This window comes from Epinephelus moara, chromosome 22 (genome assembly GCF_006386435.1).
Source record: "Epinephelus moara isolate mb chromosome 22, YSFRI_EMoa_1.0, whole genome shotgun sequence".
In the NCBI taxonomy this organism is placed as follows: Eukaryota; Metazoa; Chordata; class Actinopteri; order Perciformes; family Serranidae; genus Epinephelus; species Epinephelus moara.
Window position 1 is genome coordinate 39,899,841 of NC_065527.1, and position 20,301 is coordinate 39,920,141.

Sequence of the window (20,301 nt, forward strand, 5' to 3'; positions counted from 1 at the left end):
TGAAAACATGGTTAAGCTTTGGAGTGAAATCAATAACATCCAATCAACAACAGTAAAATAAGTCACCTCCCCCTCAGGACTCATTTCTGTATATGTCAGCTGGATTGAGTCATTGTGTCGCAGCATGTCGTTTCCTCCCTGAGAGGCTTTTTATTATCACTCTGCATGGTGTACGTGTGTGTGTGTGTGACCTCGGCCCTGCTGCCTCTCTCTGCATGTTCATGTGTTACTCAGACTCTCACCACTGCTCCCGTTCAGCCTCCGCCAGCCCGCTGAATGCCTGCTCCCATCACCACCCGCACCAGAATGCCGAGCGCTGGAGGGTCTCCTCCGCCAGCACGCCAGACATCACCCAGCGCCAGCGCCGGCGAAACTCCACACCGGTAGGCACACATGATGACTCACAAACCCACGACAAATACAAGCACTGGATTATTGCACCTTATTGATAATCTTATTATTTTTTATAGTGTATTTTATATTTGCACTCATTGGTCTTTTGTATTGCAACGGCTGCACAACAATTTCCATTTTTGCTACAATAAGAAGTGGTCAAAAATCATTTTTAGGAACCTTAATTTCACAATTCAGTTATGAAATAGCACTGTGCAAAGGAAATAAACTGTCATGCCAGGCTTAAAAAGAGATTTTACTTATTTTATAATGCAGTCCTAATGCTGTTATCATGTGGGACTGTTTATATCAGTTTTTGACGTTTAACAAAAAGTTTTTATCTGCCATATACGTATATCAGCCTCAGCCTGAGGTAATAACTGGTCATTTGTGTCTTTCGTCAAGGTGGACAAAAAGAAGAAAGAGAAGAAAGATAAGGAGAGGGAGAATGAAAAAGAGAAGAACGCTCTCACAAAAGACAAAGTGCAGAAGAAGAGACAGACGACATCACCCACCACCACCATGACCCAGAGATCCAGGCCAGAGGCCAGGTATCACACAAACTACTGCCTTGTGCCAGCTCTTTACACCAATACATCCTGTGTTTTAACGAGAAAAATGTTAAATTAATTCTACATTGAGGACTTATTAAAGCAGGAGAGAGGCTGAGAGAGAGAGGGAGGGAGCTCATGTGTCCTCAGGCTTTATCCTCGGAGCAGGTTAATGTCTGACAGATGGTCCAAGGTGCTATAATCTAACGACTAAAAGAGACTCTGTTGGACACCGTTCAGTCAGCAGCCAAGAGCCAGTCTGCCAACAGCAGGTCCGTTTGTGTCAGACAGAGAGGGGTTTTCCTAGCCGATGGCTCCCTGCCTCCCCTCCTCTCAGGTTACACCCCCCTACAGCCAAAGAATCATGGTGGAGTCGCTCATATCTTCCACATGACCCAGTTAATAGCTTTATGTAGTGCACTGGTAACCTCATTACTTTTTCCTGCACTGCTATGAAACCACATCTCCTGTGCCACCAACTCTCTCTTTGACTCATATTTCACTTCCACCTCCCTCTCCTCTCTTCTTTTAAGCACCCCGAAGCCCAAAAACAGACCTCCATCACCCGCCCCCAAGAGTCGGCCTCTGTCCCCCCTGGTGCCAGCCGCAGCAGCAGCCTCCAAAACCCCCACGGGCAAGAAGACACCTCCTCCTGGCACCAAGACCCGACCCAAACGAGCTCAGACGCCTGCCAGGGTGCAGGCCCAGACGGTCACTGCAGTTGCCGTAGAAACAGGCCACGAACCCCAGCAGCCCGATGCTCCAGAGGAGAAAAAGAGTGAGTGTGGTTACCATGGAGATGATAGCCAAGCTTCAAGGTGACCTAGAGGTTTTGGCTGACATTCGTGTTAAGAAACAGTGTGATGACTGCAGAGAGTGTGCCAGATTCTCACCAGCTCTCTGATCTACAGCAGCCTTGCTGTCTCTAACCAGAGTGATGTTGCACACTGTCAAACCACAATTAGGCTGATTACATTTTGTGCAGCAAGCACCAGACTGTTGTCAAATAACCACAGAAATGTCCCAGCTTATGTGCACATCTAAATTTTCACCTTTTTGATTAATTATTCCATTGTTTCAACTGCTAATCAGCAGCCATGTTAAAGACGCTGAAAACCATGATCATCAACATGATGTGACAGAAATCATTCAACTTAAATTTTTGAATGGTGTTCCCAGAAACAAAAATAGTTTTAAATTCATCTGTGGATCATTACCAGAATCACATTTATGTTGCAATATGAAGATTGAACAGGTCACTAATTCATTCCCTGATAGTAAGCTATTAATTTCTTAATGTAAATCAGTCAAATATAATTGAACAAAAAACAGAAGTAAAACAAAATGCAACATGCTTAAAACCTGAGTGCATGTTATTGTATTAAAGTGAACTTTCATTTTCATCTTCGGCACTATGCTTGTATTTAAAGGAGCTCTATACGATATATTGTATTTGCTATGTAAAGACATAGTGGAGTAATGACGTTCTGAGCAGAGAATAAAGTAACGCTCCCTCTGTGTGTGTTGTAATCTGAGCTTCTCTGTGGTTTGTTATAATAAGCCAGTCCAGCCGCATGTCCATGTTAGTATCCCACTGGCTAGCTAATTGCTGTTGCTCTGCACTGCGCTTATATAGTGGTTACTGCTGAAATCAGGCAATGTCATTGCAGAAGCATAGGGGCCACCCCCCGTTTCCCTGCTGGTTAACACCCTTAGCTCTGTCAGCACTGTTTATGCTGTTAGCACCATTAGCTGCTAGACACCGGCTAAGCAACCTCCATGTTGAGAAACGCTCTGAATATTGCATACAGTTCCTTTAACAGTGGACAGTTATGGTATGGATCACTGAGATGTCAAGTATTATGCACAGAAATGACTTTAGAATCTTAAAAAAGAGACATCATCTGCTCTCCACAGGATATTTGAGCTGCTTTCTTCATACTTCACTCTGCAATAAGTTTCATCTGAGAAAGGCTCTCCACAGGATTTTCCAAACTGTCAGAACTGTCAGTGTGTCATTACAGGGAGAGCCTGCTGTGTTTGGAGGGGATGAAAGTAGTAAATGTGATTGGCCCTAATTGTCACAGCAGGAAAGACACAAGAAGTGCATTTGGCACGCCCCCCAACCAACTTTGCAGGGCGCACTTAGCTACAGTGCTGGGTTCATGAAAACAGAGCCACATTTGTTGTTTTTCATAAATCACCTCTCAAAGTTTGGCACTTAAATGGAAATTGTTCATTTTTAAAAATGAAAATTAAATGTTAAATCATAGCTTCATAATAATAATGTTTTTAATAGGCATGTTCTTCGTAAAATTGATATTTGTTTCCTTCCTATTGTGTTTTTAGAAACATAAGCATCACCTGTCTGCTCTTTGTATTCTCTCTAACAGACTCTGGTAATGTTCCCGCCATCGTGGTGTCCTCTGTACCAGTTACGCCTCCTTCCCTCAGCCCAGTGGTCGTATCAGCGGCCTCTCCAGCTGCTCCAAATGTGGAGCCGGTTGCCTCCAATGCCTCTCCTGCAGCAGCCTCCACCAGTAATCCTTCTCCTTCTCCTGCACCCTCCGCTGCTGCCGCTGCTGCCTCCACCACCACCACCACTCCAGCTGTACCGGCAAGCAAGCCGTCAGCCGGCACCAATGACCCAGAAGAGGCTGCTCGTGTCCTGGCGGAGAAACGTCGACAAGCTCGGGAGCAGCGGGAGAGGGAGGAGCAGGAGCGTCTGGAGCAGGAACAAAGGAACAGGTCAGGCTTAATGTTTATTCATTATATAATGTAATAATGTATTGTTTGACTTTGCAGGATTGTAATCAGTAAAAAAATTCCACTACATTGCCAAGAGACATTAAAAATAGAGTTTTGACAAAATAACAGGAACACCTTCCAACATGATGTAATTCAACACAACAGTCCCGCAATGAAAAATACCTTCTATACTTGCATTATATTGCATCACATTTAAGGTTGTGTTATGCCTCCCTACCTTGATACAATATATTTTTCTGACCAAAAAAAAAAGAAATTTGGTTTTAATTTATTTAAGAAGTCTTTCATTTCATAATAATTTCTGTGTAATTTGGCAGTGATTGCAGGAAAAGGAGGAACTTCCATGAAAGAATTGCTCCATTTAAACACAATTAAGTGAAAAAACAAATAACACGAATAATCACAATTCATTATTTAGAGGAGACTTTGTTATTGTCATTTATTATTTAAACTGCCTCTAGACAAATTTCATGTTTCTCGTGTTCATCTTACCTGCTGCTAAAAAACATATTTTCACGTTTTCCATTGAAACACAGTCTTTTTTTTAAATATAAATATACTTATATAATGTCTGTAATAATGACTGAATTACATCACTCTTGCCAGAAACAAAGTTACTAGAAAATTATTGGGAAATTTTTGGGCAAAATTTTAGACTTCACCCCTTTTTTTTTCTTGTTTTAGCCTCAGATGGTGAACAACAATACATGTGTGAGAACTGAAGGTTGTTCTCAGGTTCGCACTGATCTGTCAGCAGATATATAATGTGTGCACACTGTATATAACACGGATACGTCTTCTCAGGATCCTCCGGGAGGAGGCGATGGCCCGGGAGGCGGAGGAGAGGAAGCGCAGAGAGGAGGAGGCTCGATTCATGGCCGAACAGCAGCGTCTGAGGGACGAAGCCCAGCGAGCTCAAGAGGAGAAGGAGGCGCAGGAGAGAGCCAAGGCCGAGCAGGAGGAGAACGAGAGGCAGCAGAGACAGGTCAGTGACCAGGAAACATACGTCTGAGATGGAAAGTTGTCAAAACAATTCTAGTTAACTTTGTTCCAACCAGGAATGCTTTTAGTCTGCAAGGCATCTTAGTTTTTAGTCATGCTGCTTTTAAATAAATCCGACTTACTTGTGAATCAAACCAACAAGTCAAGCAGGCAACTGGTGAATGAGAGTTTATTTGAGGGTTTGTTCTCATCCAAAAATCACGTTACGTAGCTTCATCCGTTACCGACTTAGAACTAAACTTTTTTTGCCCATGTACACTAAAATTGTATCTCAAAAACTTAAAACTAAATGACTATTTATAGGTTATCTATACACTCTGTGTTACATTGAATTTGTGAAAAAAACATTGTTTTTATCACATGTCCACACGGTGAATCCAAAAACAGTGAAAATTCCTGTGAACACGTTTAACAACAGCAGAACTATAGTGTAAAACACCTGTTTACAAACTCTCACACAACTCATACAGTTAAATGCAAGTCTCATTTATCCAGTCGTATCCTCAGTACTTCCCAGACAGACAGTTTACCTTGACCTTGACCTTTTCCGACACGGAACTGAACTGAAAGTGAAACATATCTATGCTCTCTTTAAAGCCAGACTCATTGATTAAAATGGTAATTTTACCTCGCTGAACACAGGAGCTGCTGGTCTACTGCTGCCCTGATCACTTAGTTTGTTTGTATGACTTTGATGAATTAAATTATCCCTTTAAAACACCAAACAAACAAACTGACTGAGGCAGTGGTAGCAGTTCATCAAGAACTTTCTCCTTGCTTTTCGTTCACACAGAATCAACATAACAGAATTAGTGACTGATATATAAATGATAATTTGGAGGTGAAGTATTCCTTTTAATAGAAACATAGACACTGCAAGCTAGCATAATCCCCCTGCATCCCACTATTTGAAATGTGTTCTGTATTGACTAAAATGGTGATTACTAGGTTTTAATAAATGTTTTTATTGTGATTTTTTTTACTTGAAAAGGTCCTCAATAAAGATGCCTCTGTTGTATTTAATTTGGACCAGGGTTATACTAATAACCTGCTATATGAAAATATGAATCCATTGTAGGTATTTCTAGTGGGAATCAAATCCTCTGCCTTGTACTAATCTTACTCTGCTACAAGGCCCCACACTTCACCAGTGAGACACATGATCATGTCTGAACTGTAAATACTGTACGCACTGAAAACCTTAATTTTCCATTAACCATCATGAATCCCTTTGATCCCCCACATGCAGTAAGTCCATTTACCATCTGGGCAGATTACTGCATCCGAGGATGCCTGAGCTGTCGGGGGTTTGTTACAGTACGTGAGCCCAAACCTCTGACTCCCTCACCCCATGACTGACTGTCTGGCATCTGGGCAGATTAATGGAGGAGAATATGTGCTGCTGTCACGGACGATGCGTGAGCCCTGTTAGTCAGAGGCCCCTTGTCTGCCCGGGCAGATGCCAGCTGGTGACCTCCATAATGGTGATGATCAGAGGCTGAGGGAGCCATTGTGATCAGGGGAGATAGTGACAGGCCTGTGTTGCCTCTGTCTCATACACTCGGCTCGCTGCAGATAAGCAGCGTCAGTGTGCGCCTGAAGCACTCGGCCACGCTCGACTCCCCTTTTGCCTTCAATCGGACCATTGTTCCACCCTGACAGCTCGAGACGGAGAGGCCTCATATTTTGTAGAGCTCAAGTGTTCCTCTCCCTGTAATGGAAAGTGAAAACAAGTGTGACAAGATCTGTGCACATAAAATCCAACCTAACTGTCTGTGTGTGATGGTTAGAAGTGTGAAACTGCAGATTTTACAACAGCACCAGGTTGCAACAGTTTTGCAAACAGATGTGATTTATGCACACATCATAATTCTGTTTTTATTCAGCACCTCTGTTTGGTGGTGCTCAATCTACAGTAAATACCCAATGAAGCATGTAATGGAGTTACTCAGATAGTATCAACTCTGGCTTGAAGACTGCAGAACAGACTGGGCATGCACTGCCCCCTGGTGGTCCAGAGTTGTTCTCCATTACAGAAAAGTCACAAACTGTGTGAAACCGTCTGTTCATACGATGCCATTTCTTTCTTAGATTCCATCAATTTTTTTTTTTTTTTTAAATCTTAAGAGGATGTACTTTGTCATAATCTGAGGATCATTCCGGCAGCCTTGACAACCCCTATTTATATCTCTGCAAAGTCATATTTTGATATATTGGACGAGTCTGTTGAATCCCTCTGTAGGCATAGTCTTAGCGATACAGGTGAAGTCGAACCTAAACACTTCCCTGTGTATTCTGGTACTTTCTCCAAAAATGGTTAAAAAGGTTTACACTCCCAAATTGCATGTAAAATGCTCCTGTTTCTGTCTGACATTTCCAACACAGATTATTGATCAGCAAGCTCATCCTGTGGACTTAGAAAAAGTGAAATAATACCTGCATATTACCATAGATTGGGTAAATGTTCCCCTAACCTACCTTATATATTTCTCAGTATTTGATTTATACCTCATCACTCAGATCACATACCATGTCCTTCTGCCAGATGATCATTTAGATTTTTACAAATATTTTTATATAACCTGTTCAAGGTTTTGTAGCACAAAGCTGCCTTGTCTGCTGTACAAGGAAGTTCCATCACTGGATTCTCTCTTCAGCCATTTTTGAAAATGGTCTAGTATTGAGAGAGCAGCCGTGAAATGGCCTGCAGTCAATGTATGTCAACTAAAAGAGCTTGTTTTTGCTACTGACAGGCTCAGATTGTTATTTTAAGTGTCTGACAACATTATGGAAAGAATCCTACAGAGAAATAGAACGTTTTTATTTACCTTTCACTGGTCTGTTTGTTATTGTCTTCCTGCACCAACTCAACTCACGAAACCTCAGAATAAGACTTGGTCAGACACAATAACAAACAGACCGACTCAAGGGAAAGGTAGATACAGTAAATATGCTCTCTCTCATTACCTGACAAATGTCCAAAATAGTTGTCTCCATTAGTCACGTAGGCACAAAAACATCAGACAAAAGGGTTCAGGCTGTGAAATACATAAGCTTCTCTTTAACCCTTTGAAACCCTTTTCTTGTGCTGCTTTGAGATGCCTTTCACAAGTATTTAAACCTCTGAAGCCCAAGCAAATTGGTGGGATTTCGTAACAAAAAAAAAAAAAACATGGGATAAAAGGCAATGAGCAAGTTGGTAAGAAACGACCCGCAAATTGGTAAAAATGGGGGGAAAAAAACAAAAGGCTAGGGAATAATATATTAATAATTATTATTATAACTTATTTAAAATTATATTAAATTCTTAAAATGATTAAATAAATAAATACATTGATTAGATTGAATAAAATTTATTTTATTATACATTACAATTTTTAAGCACATTTTCCAGGTCATTTCCTTGTTGGTTTGTTTTTAACTTTCTTTCTTTTTTAACTAATTTTCTTGTTTTTAATTTTCTCTTTTTACCAAGTTCTGGCTAATTTTTTGGGTTATTTCTTCTTTCGTTACTTGCTGCCTTCTTCCAATGTTTATGAAAGAAATCAAGCCAATATACTAAGGTTTCAAAGGGTTAAGTAAAAGTAGCAACATCACATTGTGAAAATGCTCCACCATGAGCAAAAGCCCTGCATTTAAGGAAAAATAAAAGTAATTAGTTCTTCAACTAGACAAAAAAACCTTAGCTAATGTCACCTATTTACAGTCATTCATGTATGAATTTATATTATGTAGATAGTTTTTAGTGTCCCGGGGGGAGATTTCAGAGGTCAAAAGCGGTCACAAATAAGTCTCAAGTCTTTGCAGTCAAGTTCCAAGTTAAATCCTGAGTCAAGACAGACAAGTCCAAAGTCCTAAACTTTGAGTTTGGAGTTCTAAACAAGTCTGTTTACCAAATGCAACCCCATTGTAACAACAGGTTAATAAAATGTTAAATTTACAAACATCTAGAACTTCTTTTAACTTTTGTATTTATTTATAAAAACAAGCTTGCAAGAAGTTGTTGCGACCCGCATGTTTTGCATACCGTAATTCGTTTTTTTGACACGCAGCAAAAGGCCACAGGCTGGAATCGAACCCGGACCGCTGCAGCAACAGCCTTGTACATGGGGTGCCTGCTCTATCCACTAAGCCACCGACGCCCTGTAATTTGTTTTTTGTTGACTACCTGTAGTTTTTGTACACAAACAAACTTAACTTCGGTATCATTCTAACACCGCTCAGTAACCTAACGTTACTTCCTCATGATCGTCTCCTGCTAACTGACTGGATGTTGTCCGATTGGTTCAAAGCGGCTCTGGGGAATTAAGTGTCGACTTAATGGGAATTAATAAAATTAATGTTAGTTGATTCAGGAAATGGAGGTAAATGAATGGCACACTTTTTGAATAACTTTTTTTAATCTTTTGGCTAGGGGAGAAGGTAACAAGTTTTTTTTAAGTCAAAAGGCTTAAGGCCAAGTTTAATCTAAAGTCATCAAATTTGTGACTCGAATCTGACTCAAGTCCAAGTCATTTGAGTCCATACTTCTGGGATATCTGTTTTCACAATCTGCACCTGTTCATGTCTCACAAGAAAATCACGCAAATACACAACAACAGTTACAGTGAACATATGGTCAGATATTCATACACATACTTACACACTGTCATATACAGACATCTATACGCAGTATTCAGACAAAGTACTTTATTTAGGTCGTGCTGTAGCAGAAGGGACAAAACTCCTGGCAAAGCGGGCTCTCCTCCATGTCATAGTCTAAATAACATGTTATAATGAAATCAGTCTGTGGCCACATAGAAGTCTAAAATAAGCATCATAATTGTGGCCGTATTGTCTGCATCATTCATGATCTGAGCCCAAAATGTGTATGTAGTTTAAGTGATGCTCTAATTACATCTCCAACCAGAAACCACAGAAATAAAAATCAGTCAAGAAAATGAAAGTTTTAAGATTAAATGCAGTTGTAGTAACTAACATTATTCTCACTCTGCAGGAAAAGCAGGGGGAGAGAAATAAGCCTAGGTTTCAGTTGAAACGACACAAACTGCTGCTTCTGCGTGTGTGACTTTTCTATTAGCTATTAGATCATTTGTTTCTTGTCGTAAAGTGATATTTTCGTCAGCTTCTCATCAATGTTTTCGTCCTCTTTTTTCAGAGGGAGGAGGCCGAAGCCAAAGCCCGCGAGGAGGCCGAACGTCAGCGCCTTGAGAGGGAGAAACACTTCCAGAAAGAAGAGCAGGAGCGTCTGGAGAGGAAGAGGGTGAGGAGAAAAACAACATCTTCACAGTCACACTCGAGTTCATCCCGGTACTTCCTCCAATTTAAAAAAAAACATCTAAGTAACCGATCTCTCTGTCTGATCTGCACAGCGCCTGGAGGAGATAATGAAAAGGACTCGGAAAAGTGACGCAGGAGAAAAGGTCAGTGTGACTCCTTTTTAAACAAGCTCGAAGAAAAACCAAACTTCCTCTTGACTTTTTGAAATAACAAAAGTGTTTTTGTTCTTTATCATCACAGAAGGATGTGAAAGCTTCTCCACAGGTCAACGGCAAAGACTCGGAGCTCAGTAAGGGTGAGTGTCTTCAGAACAGTCAAGCTGCTGGACCTATATCCAGTAATGGAGTGTGATTAAGTACATTTACTGAAGTACTCAAGCACAGATTTGAGGTACTTCTACAATTCTTCTTCTACAGTTAAATAAACTCTTTATAAACCCTTTCGGATCGAACCCTCCTCCTGCAGCTCTCGCCTCTCTGTCCTAAGCCCCTCCCACCAGATGACCACAGGCAAGGGGGCAGCAGCTTGGGAGACGGACCTTTACGTCCGTGGCTGCAGCAGCTTGATTTCGGCCAGCGCAACCCCCCCAGTGCAAGGTGTCACAGTGGGCTGGTGGCCAGCAGCAGGGTCTAATCTGTGTAACAGTAGCAACAGAAAGTTTGCTGATCTGGTGGCGAGGTGGGGATGTCCGGTCACCTGGAGGCTGCTGTGGCTGCTGACTGGGGGTCCGACTTTGGAGCTGCTGCCTGCTCTCCTCCCAGCGAGGTGTAGGACACGCTGTGATTTGAGGCTTTCGCTAATGTTAGCTACACAAACGTGAACCTGAAGCCGCAGCTATGAGTATTTAACTGCGGTTAGCAGGAGGCTAAACTATTAGCAAAATTTTCTCTCCATTTCTGAAATGCTTCACCGATATTGACACGTGTTTTGTTTAGTTTATTGTCAGACTCTCTTTTTGATAAGTCCATCTTCCTTCTACGGTTTGCTTTGCTGGAATAGCAACTTTCTCTGCAGAGTTCTCCGCCATTAAATCAGGTTACAACAGACAATCAGAAAGCCCCCTCTCTGAAATGACCTGTGATTGGCCAAAGTCTCCTATCACAGTTTAGATTTTCTACAGCCTGAAAACAGAGCCAAGAGGAGGTGCAGAGGTCTAGTTTTCTCTCAGACCACTTGAATTACAATATGCTCAAAATTTATTATGGGATTTTTGCCCAATGATGTCAAAATAAAACTGCCTGATCCAGCTTTAAACATCGACAGCAGCAAAACACAGCATACACATTAATGCAGCAGTAATATTAATCTGAAAACATCATATTTTATAGTAAAACACTGACAGGGAACATTTTACAGCACAATGAGTACTTATAGTTTAAGTACATTTTATTGAAAATGTCTTTTTCTTATTTGCAGTGTGAATAAAATTAAAATTTACTAACTGATATTTTCCTTCCTCAGCAGCTGGAAGCCTGCAGAGTCCCGGTGCAGTGATCCTCGGCCCGTCACAAAGCGTGTCTGGTCCTGTTGTAAACGGAGTCCAGCCCGCTGCTCACCAGAACGGTGTCTCCGCCAATGGAGCTGACTTCGAGGAGATCATCCAACTGAACAAAAGCGGTAACCCGGCACAGACTCAGAGCGGGCTGGTCAGCGAGCCCATCCTGGCATTCGAGGGCGGAGAGCCCTTCCTGATGAAAACAGGCCCTATGAAGCCTCAGCATGTTGCAGGTACAGTGAAGAGACACAAGATGACACTGTGACGTTGCAGCAGAGGCTTGTGAGCTTGAGCTGAGTTCATTACTAGCTGGAACCAGTTGATGAATGAATGAATGTAATTAATAATTAATTAGCAAAATAGTTGTAATTTTCTTTCAAGACATCTTGTGTTCATCTGGTATCACTAGAATGAATAAACATAACGGGGGGTTTAATGCAGACAGAGTAAAAACTCGATTCCACCTTTCACAAATATTAAACTTCTCGCCTGTTGTTTTCTCCTTGCAGAGGTCCTGTGAATTCACACACATCTCCATGGAGACGAGCCTTATGTCTCTGCTTGAGCTAAGAGATTCATGCCACGCCACAGCGGCTTATAAAAAAAAATCGTGTGCCAAACAAACAATGAACTGCGCTGAAATCACATTTTACAGTATGTGCCGCCAGAGGACAACGAGGAGCTTCTCATCTGAAATATAAAAAAACATGCAACAAGTATTCTCTGTCTCCACCACGTGTTCTGGTGCAGCATCTGTCAAAGTTTTATTGAAATGTCACATGCAGATTTTATGGTGCACCTTAAAGATGACTGACTGTGTAACAAATTTTAGAAAATAAAGTATAAGATCCTGGAAATACATAATATTTGACAATGGTTGTTATTATTACCGTCGTTATGATATTGTTATTGTTATCTTAAGTTGAACAGTGTGTGTGTGTGTGCGTGTTTGTTGTTTTTCGTCTTGAATTATTGAGTTATTTAACATGGGGAGCATTGTAAGGACCGGCCACAGACAGTGTATGTAAATGTATAATGAGCCTGGCTGCCTAGGCCTCCTGTTATAGGGGATCTGTGAAATAAAGCTTTATGAAAGGGACTGGCCTCTGTGTTTTTATCTTTATTATTATTATTAGAAAATATTAGATACCACCCAACCTGCAGAGAGAGGGAGTCGACTAATGCTGTTAAGTCATTTTCTAGAAGATGTAAAACTGTCCTACACATTAACCTCATTCAGGTAGATTCCTTCTGTGGTAAAACAAGTTTTAATGTTGTTTATTCAGACCACAATTCTCTGTTTATAGAAGTATTTTTGGCTGACGACGTATCGTGAACGAAGGCTGTGTTTTTTTCTCTTTAAACAGGAACACAATGGTATATACAGTATCATCTGTGGGTTGATTTACAGCACATCTATCACTGTGGACCTGCAGACCAGTGATGCCTGTATACACTGAACAAAAATTTAAACACAACAATTTTGTTTTTGCTCTCACTCTTCATAGATCTAAGTCTTTTTTTTATGCATTCAGTAGATTTATTTCTCTCAAATTTTGGTTGCCAAATCATTAAAATCCTTGTTAGTGAGCACTTTTTCTTTTCCAAGATAATCCACCCACCTGACAGGTATGGCAAATCCATCCACTAAATAAACAGCATCATTACTACACAGGTGTGGCCTGGGCTGGTCACTATAAAAGGCCATTTAAAAAGCATAATAGAATCCCTGACACTCAGTTATGGCTTTTGGTTTTGGTGTGCCATATTTTCAGTGGTCCCATCTGTCAATCCCTATGAAAACTCTATGTGGGTGCCACTGCTGCAGACGTGATTCATTTTAGACCCAGTGCAGGAGGAAGAAACAAAAAGTGAAGATTTCAACTAATTACATTCAAAAATGTGCATTTTTACCTGTCAAAACTGAATTCAACCTGGTAATCCAGAGTGATAATTGTATAACCAGCCTCCCATACAGTGTGTGTGTGTGTGTGTGTGTGTGTGTGTGTGTGTGTGTGTGTGTGTGTGTGTGTGTGTGTAAAGTTGGATCTTCCTCATATGTCAGTATTCATAGGTGCAGGTCATGTTCACAGAGACCAGAGGGTGGCAGCACAGATGATTTAGAAGAACTGTAAATGCTTTTCACTTTTTCTGCACCTGTGAGCACAGTTACCAGATAATTTAACAACCATTTGGGTGCACCTGTGGCATTATGGGATGTTATGATGGTGAAATATTTACACATATCTTAAGTGCATTTTCTTTACCTATATTCAAATGCTTGTCTTTCTTTATTTTTTTATTTTGTTTTTTTAATCAGATGAATGTTTTAATACTTAGAGTTTCGTCAGCGGTTTAGTATCTCACTTTCATAAAGTCAGGGGAATTACAAGAGTCAGATTAAAAAATGGAAAAAAGATAGAAGATTTGGCTAGCAGAGGCCGAGATATTAGACTTTTATCACCAGTATGAATCAGCATCAAAAAATGATAGCAAGTAAATGCTATCATCAGACTCAGGCTTTGAATGAACTCCTCCAGAGTCTCAGAAGACTAAACACAAGTGTTTTTAAAGGCTGGTTCCCAATGATGAGTAAATTAAATAAACATTTAATTTGTAAAAATTTGTAAAATCTCTGCAGTTCTTCAGATTTAGGTGATTAAACTTACAAAGAACTGTTTGTTTTCAGAAGTAATGTGAACCCAATGGTATATTTAAAAAATATATTTAAGAAAAATAATGGGATAAGCTTTTTATTGGTCTTAAACAGTGGTCTGTAGTATGGCAGGCATTTTGCCAAGATGTCATGCCATCCCCTCCACCTCCCAGTGACAAATTCAACTGATATATTACGAAATGAGCAAATGCGATGTATGTGTGGTTTGCAGAAACATGTAATGCCAACGTTTTCTGCTGGCAACTGGGCAGCTATAGAAAGCTCCTGAGCACAAGACAAATATTAGAGTGGCTGAGACAAAAAAAAATGCAAACAGGTGGTCAAATGAAGATGGACTCAGAAACCAAGAGGTGACGCATGACTGCCCACATCTCAAATATTCAGCACATCTGGAGGTTTTTGCTGTGTCCTCACTCAGAACTTTCAATTTAAAACAACTACAATTTGATCTTTTTGGGACTTTATTTGACTGTCGGCAGTGTAGAGAGACAGGAAACACATTCAGGTGTCTCAGGGAAAATGGAAAAAAATAAAAAGCTATATTTTAACAGGGTGCTTCTGTTTTCAGTCGCCGTCTGTGTTTGTTTGGCTGTGGCTTTATGTTACACAGAGAAGAGAACTGACCTAGACAGCTCTGAGATGAACTCCGGCCAAAGGATCAAAGGTGTGTGCGTGAGATTTGCTGTCCTCTTGCTAAACTGCACTCTAGCAATCAAATATTAGAAGCCTTGTGGTCGCTCGTGTTTTCCCTTCAGCTCCAGGTAACGCTGACCTCAAACAGGACTCTCATTGCTGCAGCTGCCCGTCAGTTTTCGTCACAGTGCATCTGTCACAGGGTCGCTAGCATATCGAATGTCTAACAAAATACACTGGAGCTTGTTTCAATGTGACCAAGCTGCCATTTAGCACAGACATATGATTCTGGGTAGAAACCCCGCAGGAAGGGCATCTCTGTCTGTTTGCTTTAGTTTGGGTGGGGACTTTGTAATTAGAAGCTTACTCACCAAACAATGCAGCGCTGCATACAAAGAGTCTGCTTCTCTGTCTCTGCACTTCATGGTTCTATTATGTTTCTAATGTTTGTATGATCAGTGGATGTTTACATGGTCATATTACTCCAGTTTTAGGAGTGAGGTGCAACACCGCAGTATTTCTTTACTTTTTGACAGCAGTGTTTTTGACTTTTTGACGGTCCACCACTTTGGTCCAGACTGAGATGTCTGAACCACTATTGGATGGATTGCCTTGAAATTTGGTAAGGCCATTCATGGTCCCAAGAGGATGAAGCCTATTGTGTTTGGTGAACCCCAGACTTTTCCTCTAGCTCAACCGGCAGGTCAAACTTCTAGTGAAATTTCTCAACATCTGTCAGTTAAAATGTTTGTACAGACATTCATGGTACCCAGTGGATGTATCCCACTGACATTGATGGACCCCTGACTTTTCCTCTAGTGCCACCATGAGGTCGCCATTACTATTTCATGGATTTCCAGGAAATGTTATACAAACATTCATGCTCCTCAGAGGATGAATCCGTCTGTATTTGGTGATCTTCTAACTTTCCATCTAGAGCTACCACGAGGTTCACTTTTTTGTTTTGTTTTGTGGCATATCTTAACACCTATCAGACAGACTGTCATGATATTTGATGCAGACATTCCCTAGTTCCCTGCGGATGAATTCTACAGACCATTTTTATTCTCTGACTTTTCCTCTAGCGCCATCAGCAGGACAAACTTTCCACTTACATGTTGAAATTTTCTCAACATCCCTTAGACGGATTGATCCAAATTTTGTACAGACATTTTTGGTGCTCAGAGGATGTATCTCAATGACTTTGGTGACCCTTTGCCTTTCATCTAGCACCAGTGAGACTGATATTTGTAGCTCAGTCAGGAACACTTTTGTCAAAGAAAACTTTGTTTCCATTTGCAGTATTAGTCATCATGAAGTTTGGTACCCAAAGGCTGAATCCTATGGACTGTTTTTTGATCCTCTGACTTTTCATCTAGCGCCACCAGCAGGTCAAAGTTTCCACTACTACATATCTATCAGATTAGTTGATTGAAAATTTGATGTGTCCTTGTGACTTTGGTGATCCCCTGTCTTTTCTTCTAGCGCCACTATGAGACTGATGTTTGCGGTTTTGAGTGAAATATCTCAACAACTAATGGATGGTTTGCCTTGAAACTTGGTGCAGATATCCTCAGTTCCAAGAGGATGAATCATAACAAGAGGTGATCTTTTGACATTTCTTGTAGCACCACCAGCAGGTCAAACCTAACTTAACTTATCCAGTGATTTTTTTAGACATCTATCAGATTGATTGACATTTTATATTGATATTCATGGTTTCCAGAGGATGTATCCTTGTGACTTTGGTGATAGCTTGTCTTTTCTTTTAGCGCAACTATGAGGTTGACATTTGTGGTTTTAAGTTAAATATCTTAACAATTGGATTGTAAAATTTGCTCCAGACATTCACGTTCTCCTCAGGATGAATTGTAATACCTTAAGTGAACCCTTCAATGGATCCTTTAGCTCCATCATCACGTCAGAATCTCAGCTTGACCAATACTTTGGTTTATGACCCATAATGATAATAATGATAATAAACTTTATTTATATAGCACTTTTCAAAACACAGTTACAACATGCTGGACAATAACACTAAACACATTTAAAACATAAGGAGAATAAAACAAATGACATGTCATAAAATATCAACTAAGTAAACATATAATAAGGAAGGCAAGATAATGAATGGGAAACAAAACCAATACGATTCCAATAAAATAGACAGTAAGCTCAGATATAATCAGGATATGCTAATGACATTAGCATTCAGCCTCAGCTGCACTTTTTTTGTAGTACTAATTAGCAAAGGTAAGCATGTGAACATTAGACAAATGCAGTACGCACTGAAACAGCTCTGAGTAAGATCATCCAAATAGAGGATGGAAATTATGTTATACTGCTGCATATATTCTTCCTCTTCTTGTTCCTCGACTGTTTGTTTTTTGCATAACCTTTTGATGACTGTGATATGAAAATACAATGGTTTGTACATGTTTAATATGTGCTACACAGTCAGACACAGACCTGGTCACACACAGACCTTGTTGGATTATTGCCCAATCACTGTGGATGCAGAGATAATATCAACCTAACTAAAGACCTTCAGTGTCTCTGAGTGGGCCGAGCTTCAAGTTACACTGGACTTTAGCCAGTAACAACAGGATACACATTTCAAAACATATGTCATCTAGCGCATCTAGCTGTGTGATTCAACCTGCCCATCCCACATGACAAATGAAACAAGACCATTATCGTGCATAAATGATGTTTTCAACCTTTAATCTGTCTGTGTGCTCATCAAATACCAAGTCTACATTTTACATCTTCCCTGTAAGAATCACCAGCAGCCCCTGCAGGCATGTTAATATTTGGAGGATAAACACATACTGTAACTCTCAGGTCATCATTTCAAACAACATCAATGAAGATGCTTCCAGAAAGTGAACTATTTATAATTCACATGTGATTTCACCAAGTGGTTGTCAGACAGTTGGATGCACGTTCTCAACAACCATCACTGAGGTTTCTTCTTCTCTTGTTTCTATAAACGTGGAAGCAAAAACACGTCTCAGTCTGCTCTGTTCGGGATACTTTAACTCTGCTCTGCAAGGTGAGCCTTTTCTTTTCTCTCTCTCACGTGGTTACATGTTTAACATGTTTTGTGTTGCGTGTTTTTATGCCTTAGATGTATCTCAGAGGACTGCTGAGTTAGTGGATATTGTAATTTGAGTCGTAGCTTTCAAAGTCTTACACTCTCTTTTCTTAATTAAATTAGATGAAGTGCAATCCTCAGAGCAAAATAGGAGGGAGTACGCAGGACAGAAGCAACAGAAGGACAAATAACTCAAATAATAAGGAGAATTACATTAATATATAAATAAATAGAATATTAATAAAACTTAAAACATTACAAGATAATAAAATACAGAAATTAAAATTCAGTCGCTGTTTGGAGTACAGTAAGTACAGTTGTTCAAGTACTGTACTTTACGCCAGTATTTCTGTTTTATGCTATTTAGACTTCTACCCCCACTACATTTTGGGGGAAATTTTGTATTTTGTTTTTTAACTCCACTACATTAATTTGACACTTCCAATTACTTTTTACACATAAAAACATGTAATATGCTTGTATGTTATCGTGCAGTACTGTGCTACTAATCTAGTAGTATACAAAATATCAAAAAGTAGCTCCACCACAACATTAAAATGCAGAATAATCTAATATTATGTAATAATGTAACACTTTGATTGGAGCCATTTTGCTGTTAATTCTTTTGTACTTTTATTTTGGTAACAATTTGAATTCAGAATATGACATATAATATGATATGAATTAATATTTCTGCTTTAAACCAAACATTCTCTACAGCTTTAGAACACGATTTAATGATGTCTACATTCAATGTGTTGTACTTTTGATAGTGTTTTGCTGCAGTAAGAGGAGAAAAATGTTTGTTTTAGAGTAAGAAATAAAAAAATAATCAGGATACCCATGAACACTAAGGTTCTTATGATGAGAAAACATGTTAAATAATATATCAATATAACAAAAATTCCATATTAGTAACTTGTTTGTGTTGCTAAGTTGTACGTCTGCTGTATTTTATTTCCCTTGTTGCTTGTTTGCTCTATTTTGAATGATGACACAGATGCTCCACAGGTTTCATGTTGCAGCTTCAATCCCTTTAATCTTACTGACTTTAATTTCACTTTCAACCCATGACCTCAGCGGTCAGAGTTGTCCTCTGCCCCTTGGAATTCAAACCTCCAGTGAGAGACCATAAACAGCTCGTAACAGTGAGTGACAGACAAGGAGCCATGTCTGGTTGTCTTGCATTGTGGCCAGAGGAGAGATTTGTCAGGAGGTTAATTTTAACTCTGGCACATCCAAGTGTCCAACACCTGTGCTGCAAAGGAAAATGGTAGTGAATAGGAACTGTTTGCATATCTTTGTGGAAGGTCAACGAGGAGTGACTTGATCACAGCATGCCATGAGGAGCTGTGAAAATTCAAACCGGGTCTTATATGCAGGCTGTGGACTGGATGACATGTTGTTATCCTGCAGAATGAAGGACGGACAGTTGGGTTTATAAGGTTCAGCGTCGCCTCTCAGTGCTTGAACTGTCATGACAGCCTTCAGGGTTGTGATGCATCAGATTCCAAGGTTTTGGATGCAAGATTTGTAAAGATGAGCTTTTTGTCTGTGATCTCTGCAGTATCAGAAGGTTCAAAATGACTTCCTCTCTTTGGGGATAAAGTTCAAGAACATGTTCATGTGATGCAATTTGCTATTTGCACACGTACGGAGTATATGCGCGTTTGAATTCTTGCACACACTCAAAGAAGATACAAGAATGTAAAAAAAAATCACAAACTGAATAAAAAAACGACAAAAAGATATTAAGGAAAATACAAAAATGTGTGTATTTTAGTTTTAGCATGTATATAACTTATGCAAACAAATTGTGTCATGACATTGACACTTAAGGACACGAACTAAGACAACAAAACAGTAACGTGGAGAGTAATGTGTGCAGAATAAACAAGATATATACGCATGAACAAAAATATATACAGTGCATATACTGTATAAGTACAAGTAATATGACATTATATATAGATAGAGGGTGTGGATAGACCATCGATCAAACAGGCTATGTGAAGTATGGACAGCATAAATATAGTAGTAGTGTATCTGTGACTGTGGTTGTTACACAATATCGCCTCAAGAAAGTGGGTATGAAATATCACTGAACTACATTAACATATTACACTTGTACAATGTGTATTAAAGGGGCAGTTCACCACAAAATCAAAAACACACGTTCTTCCTCTTACCTGTAGTGCTATTTATCAATCTAGTTTGTTTCGGTGTGAGTTGCTGAGTGTTGGAGATATCGGCCGTAGACATGTCTGCCTTCTCTTGAATATAATGGAACTAGATGGCACTCGGCTTGTGGTGCTCAAAGTGCCAAAAAAACACATTAAAAAAAACTCAACCGCAATGTCTCTTTCTAGAAATCATGACCTGGTTACTCAAGATAATCCACAGA

The 20,301-nt window shown here is 39.9% G+C and overlaps 1 protein-coding gene across 7 annotated transcripts in view; it reads left to right on the forward strand.

Moving 5' to 3' along the window:
• Window positions 1-12,586, forward strand: part of LOC126384034 (MAP7 domain-containing protein 1-like) — a 57,549-nt gene extending 44,963 nt beyond the window's left edge. For 4 of the 7 annotated variants that reach the window (XM_050034861.1, XM_050034865.1, XM_050034863.1 and 1 more), the window contains 10 exons: window positions 235-383; window positions 799-944; window positions 1,478-1,722; window positions 3,338-3,692; window positions 4,518-4,698; window positions 9,874-9,978; window positions 10,088-10,138; window positions 10,236-10,290; window positions 11,457-11,723; window positions 12,000-12,586. In XM_050034861.1, coding sequence (XP_049890818.1) covers window positions 235-383; window positions 799-944; window positions 1,478-1,722; window positions 3,338-3,692; window positions 4,518-4,698; window positions 9,874-9,978; window positions 10,088-10,138; window positions 10,236-10,290; window positions 11,457-11,723; window positions 12,000-12,010 — 1,565 coding nt within the window. In that variant the 3' untranslated portion in view covers window positions 12,011-12,586. The remainder of the gene's footprint in view (window positions 1-234; window positions 384-798; window positions 945-1,477; window positions 1,723-3,337; window positions 3,693-4,517; window positions 4,699-9,873; window positions 9,979-10,087; window positions 10,139-10,235; window positions 10,291-11,456; window positions 11,724-11,999) is intronic. The other 3 variants (XM_050034864.1, XM_050034867.1, XM_050034862.1) reach the window with 2 other exon arrangements.
• The last annotated feature ends 7,715 nt before the right edge of the window (window positions 12,587-20,301 follow it).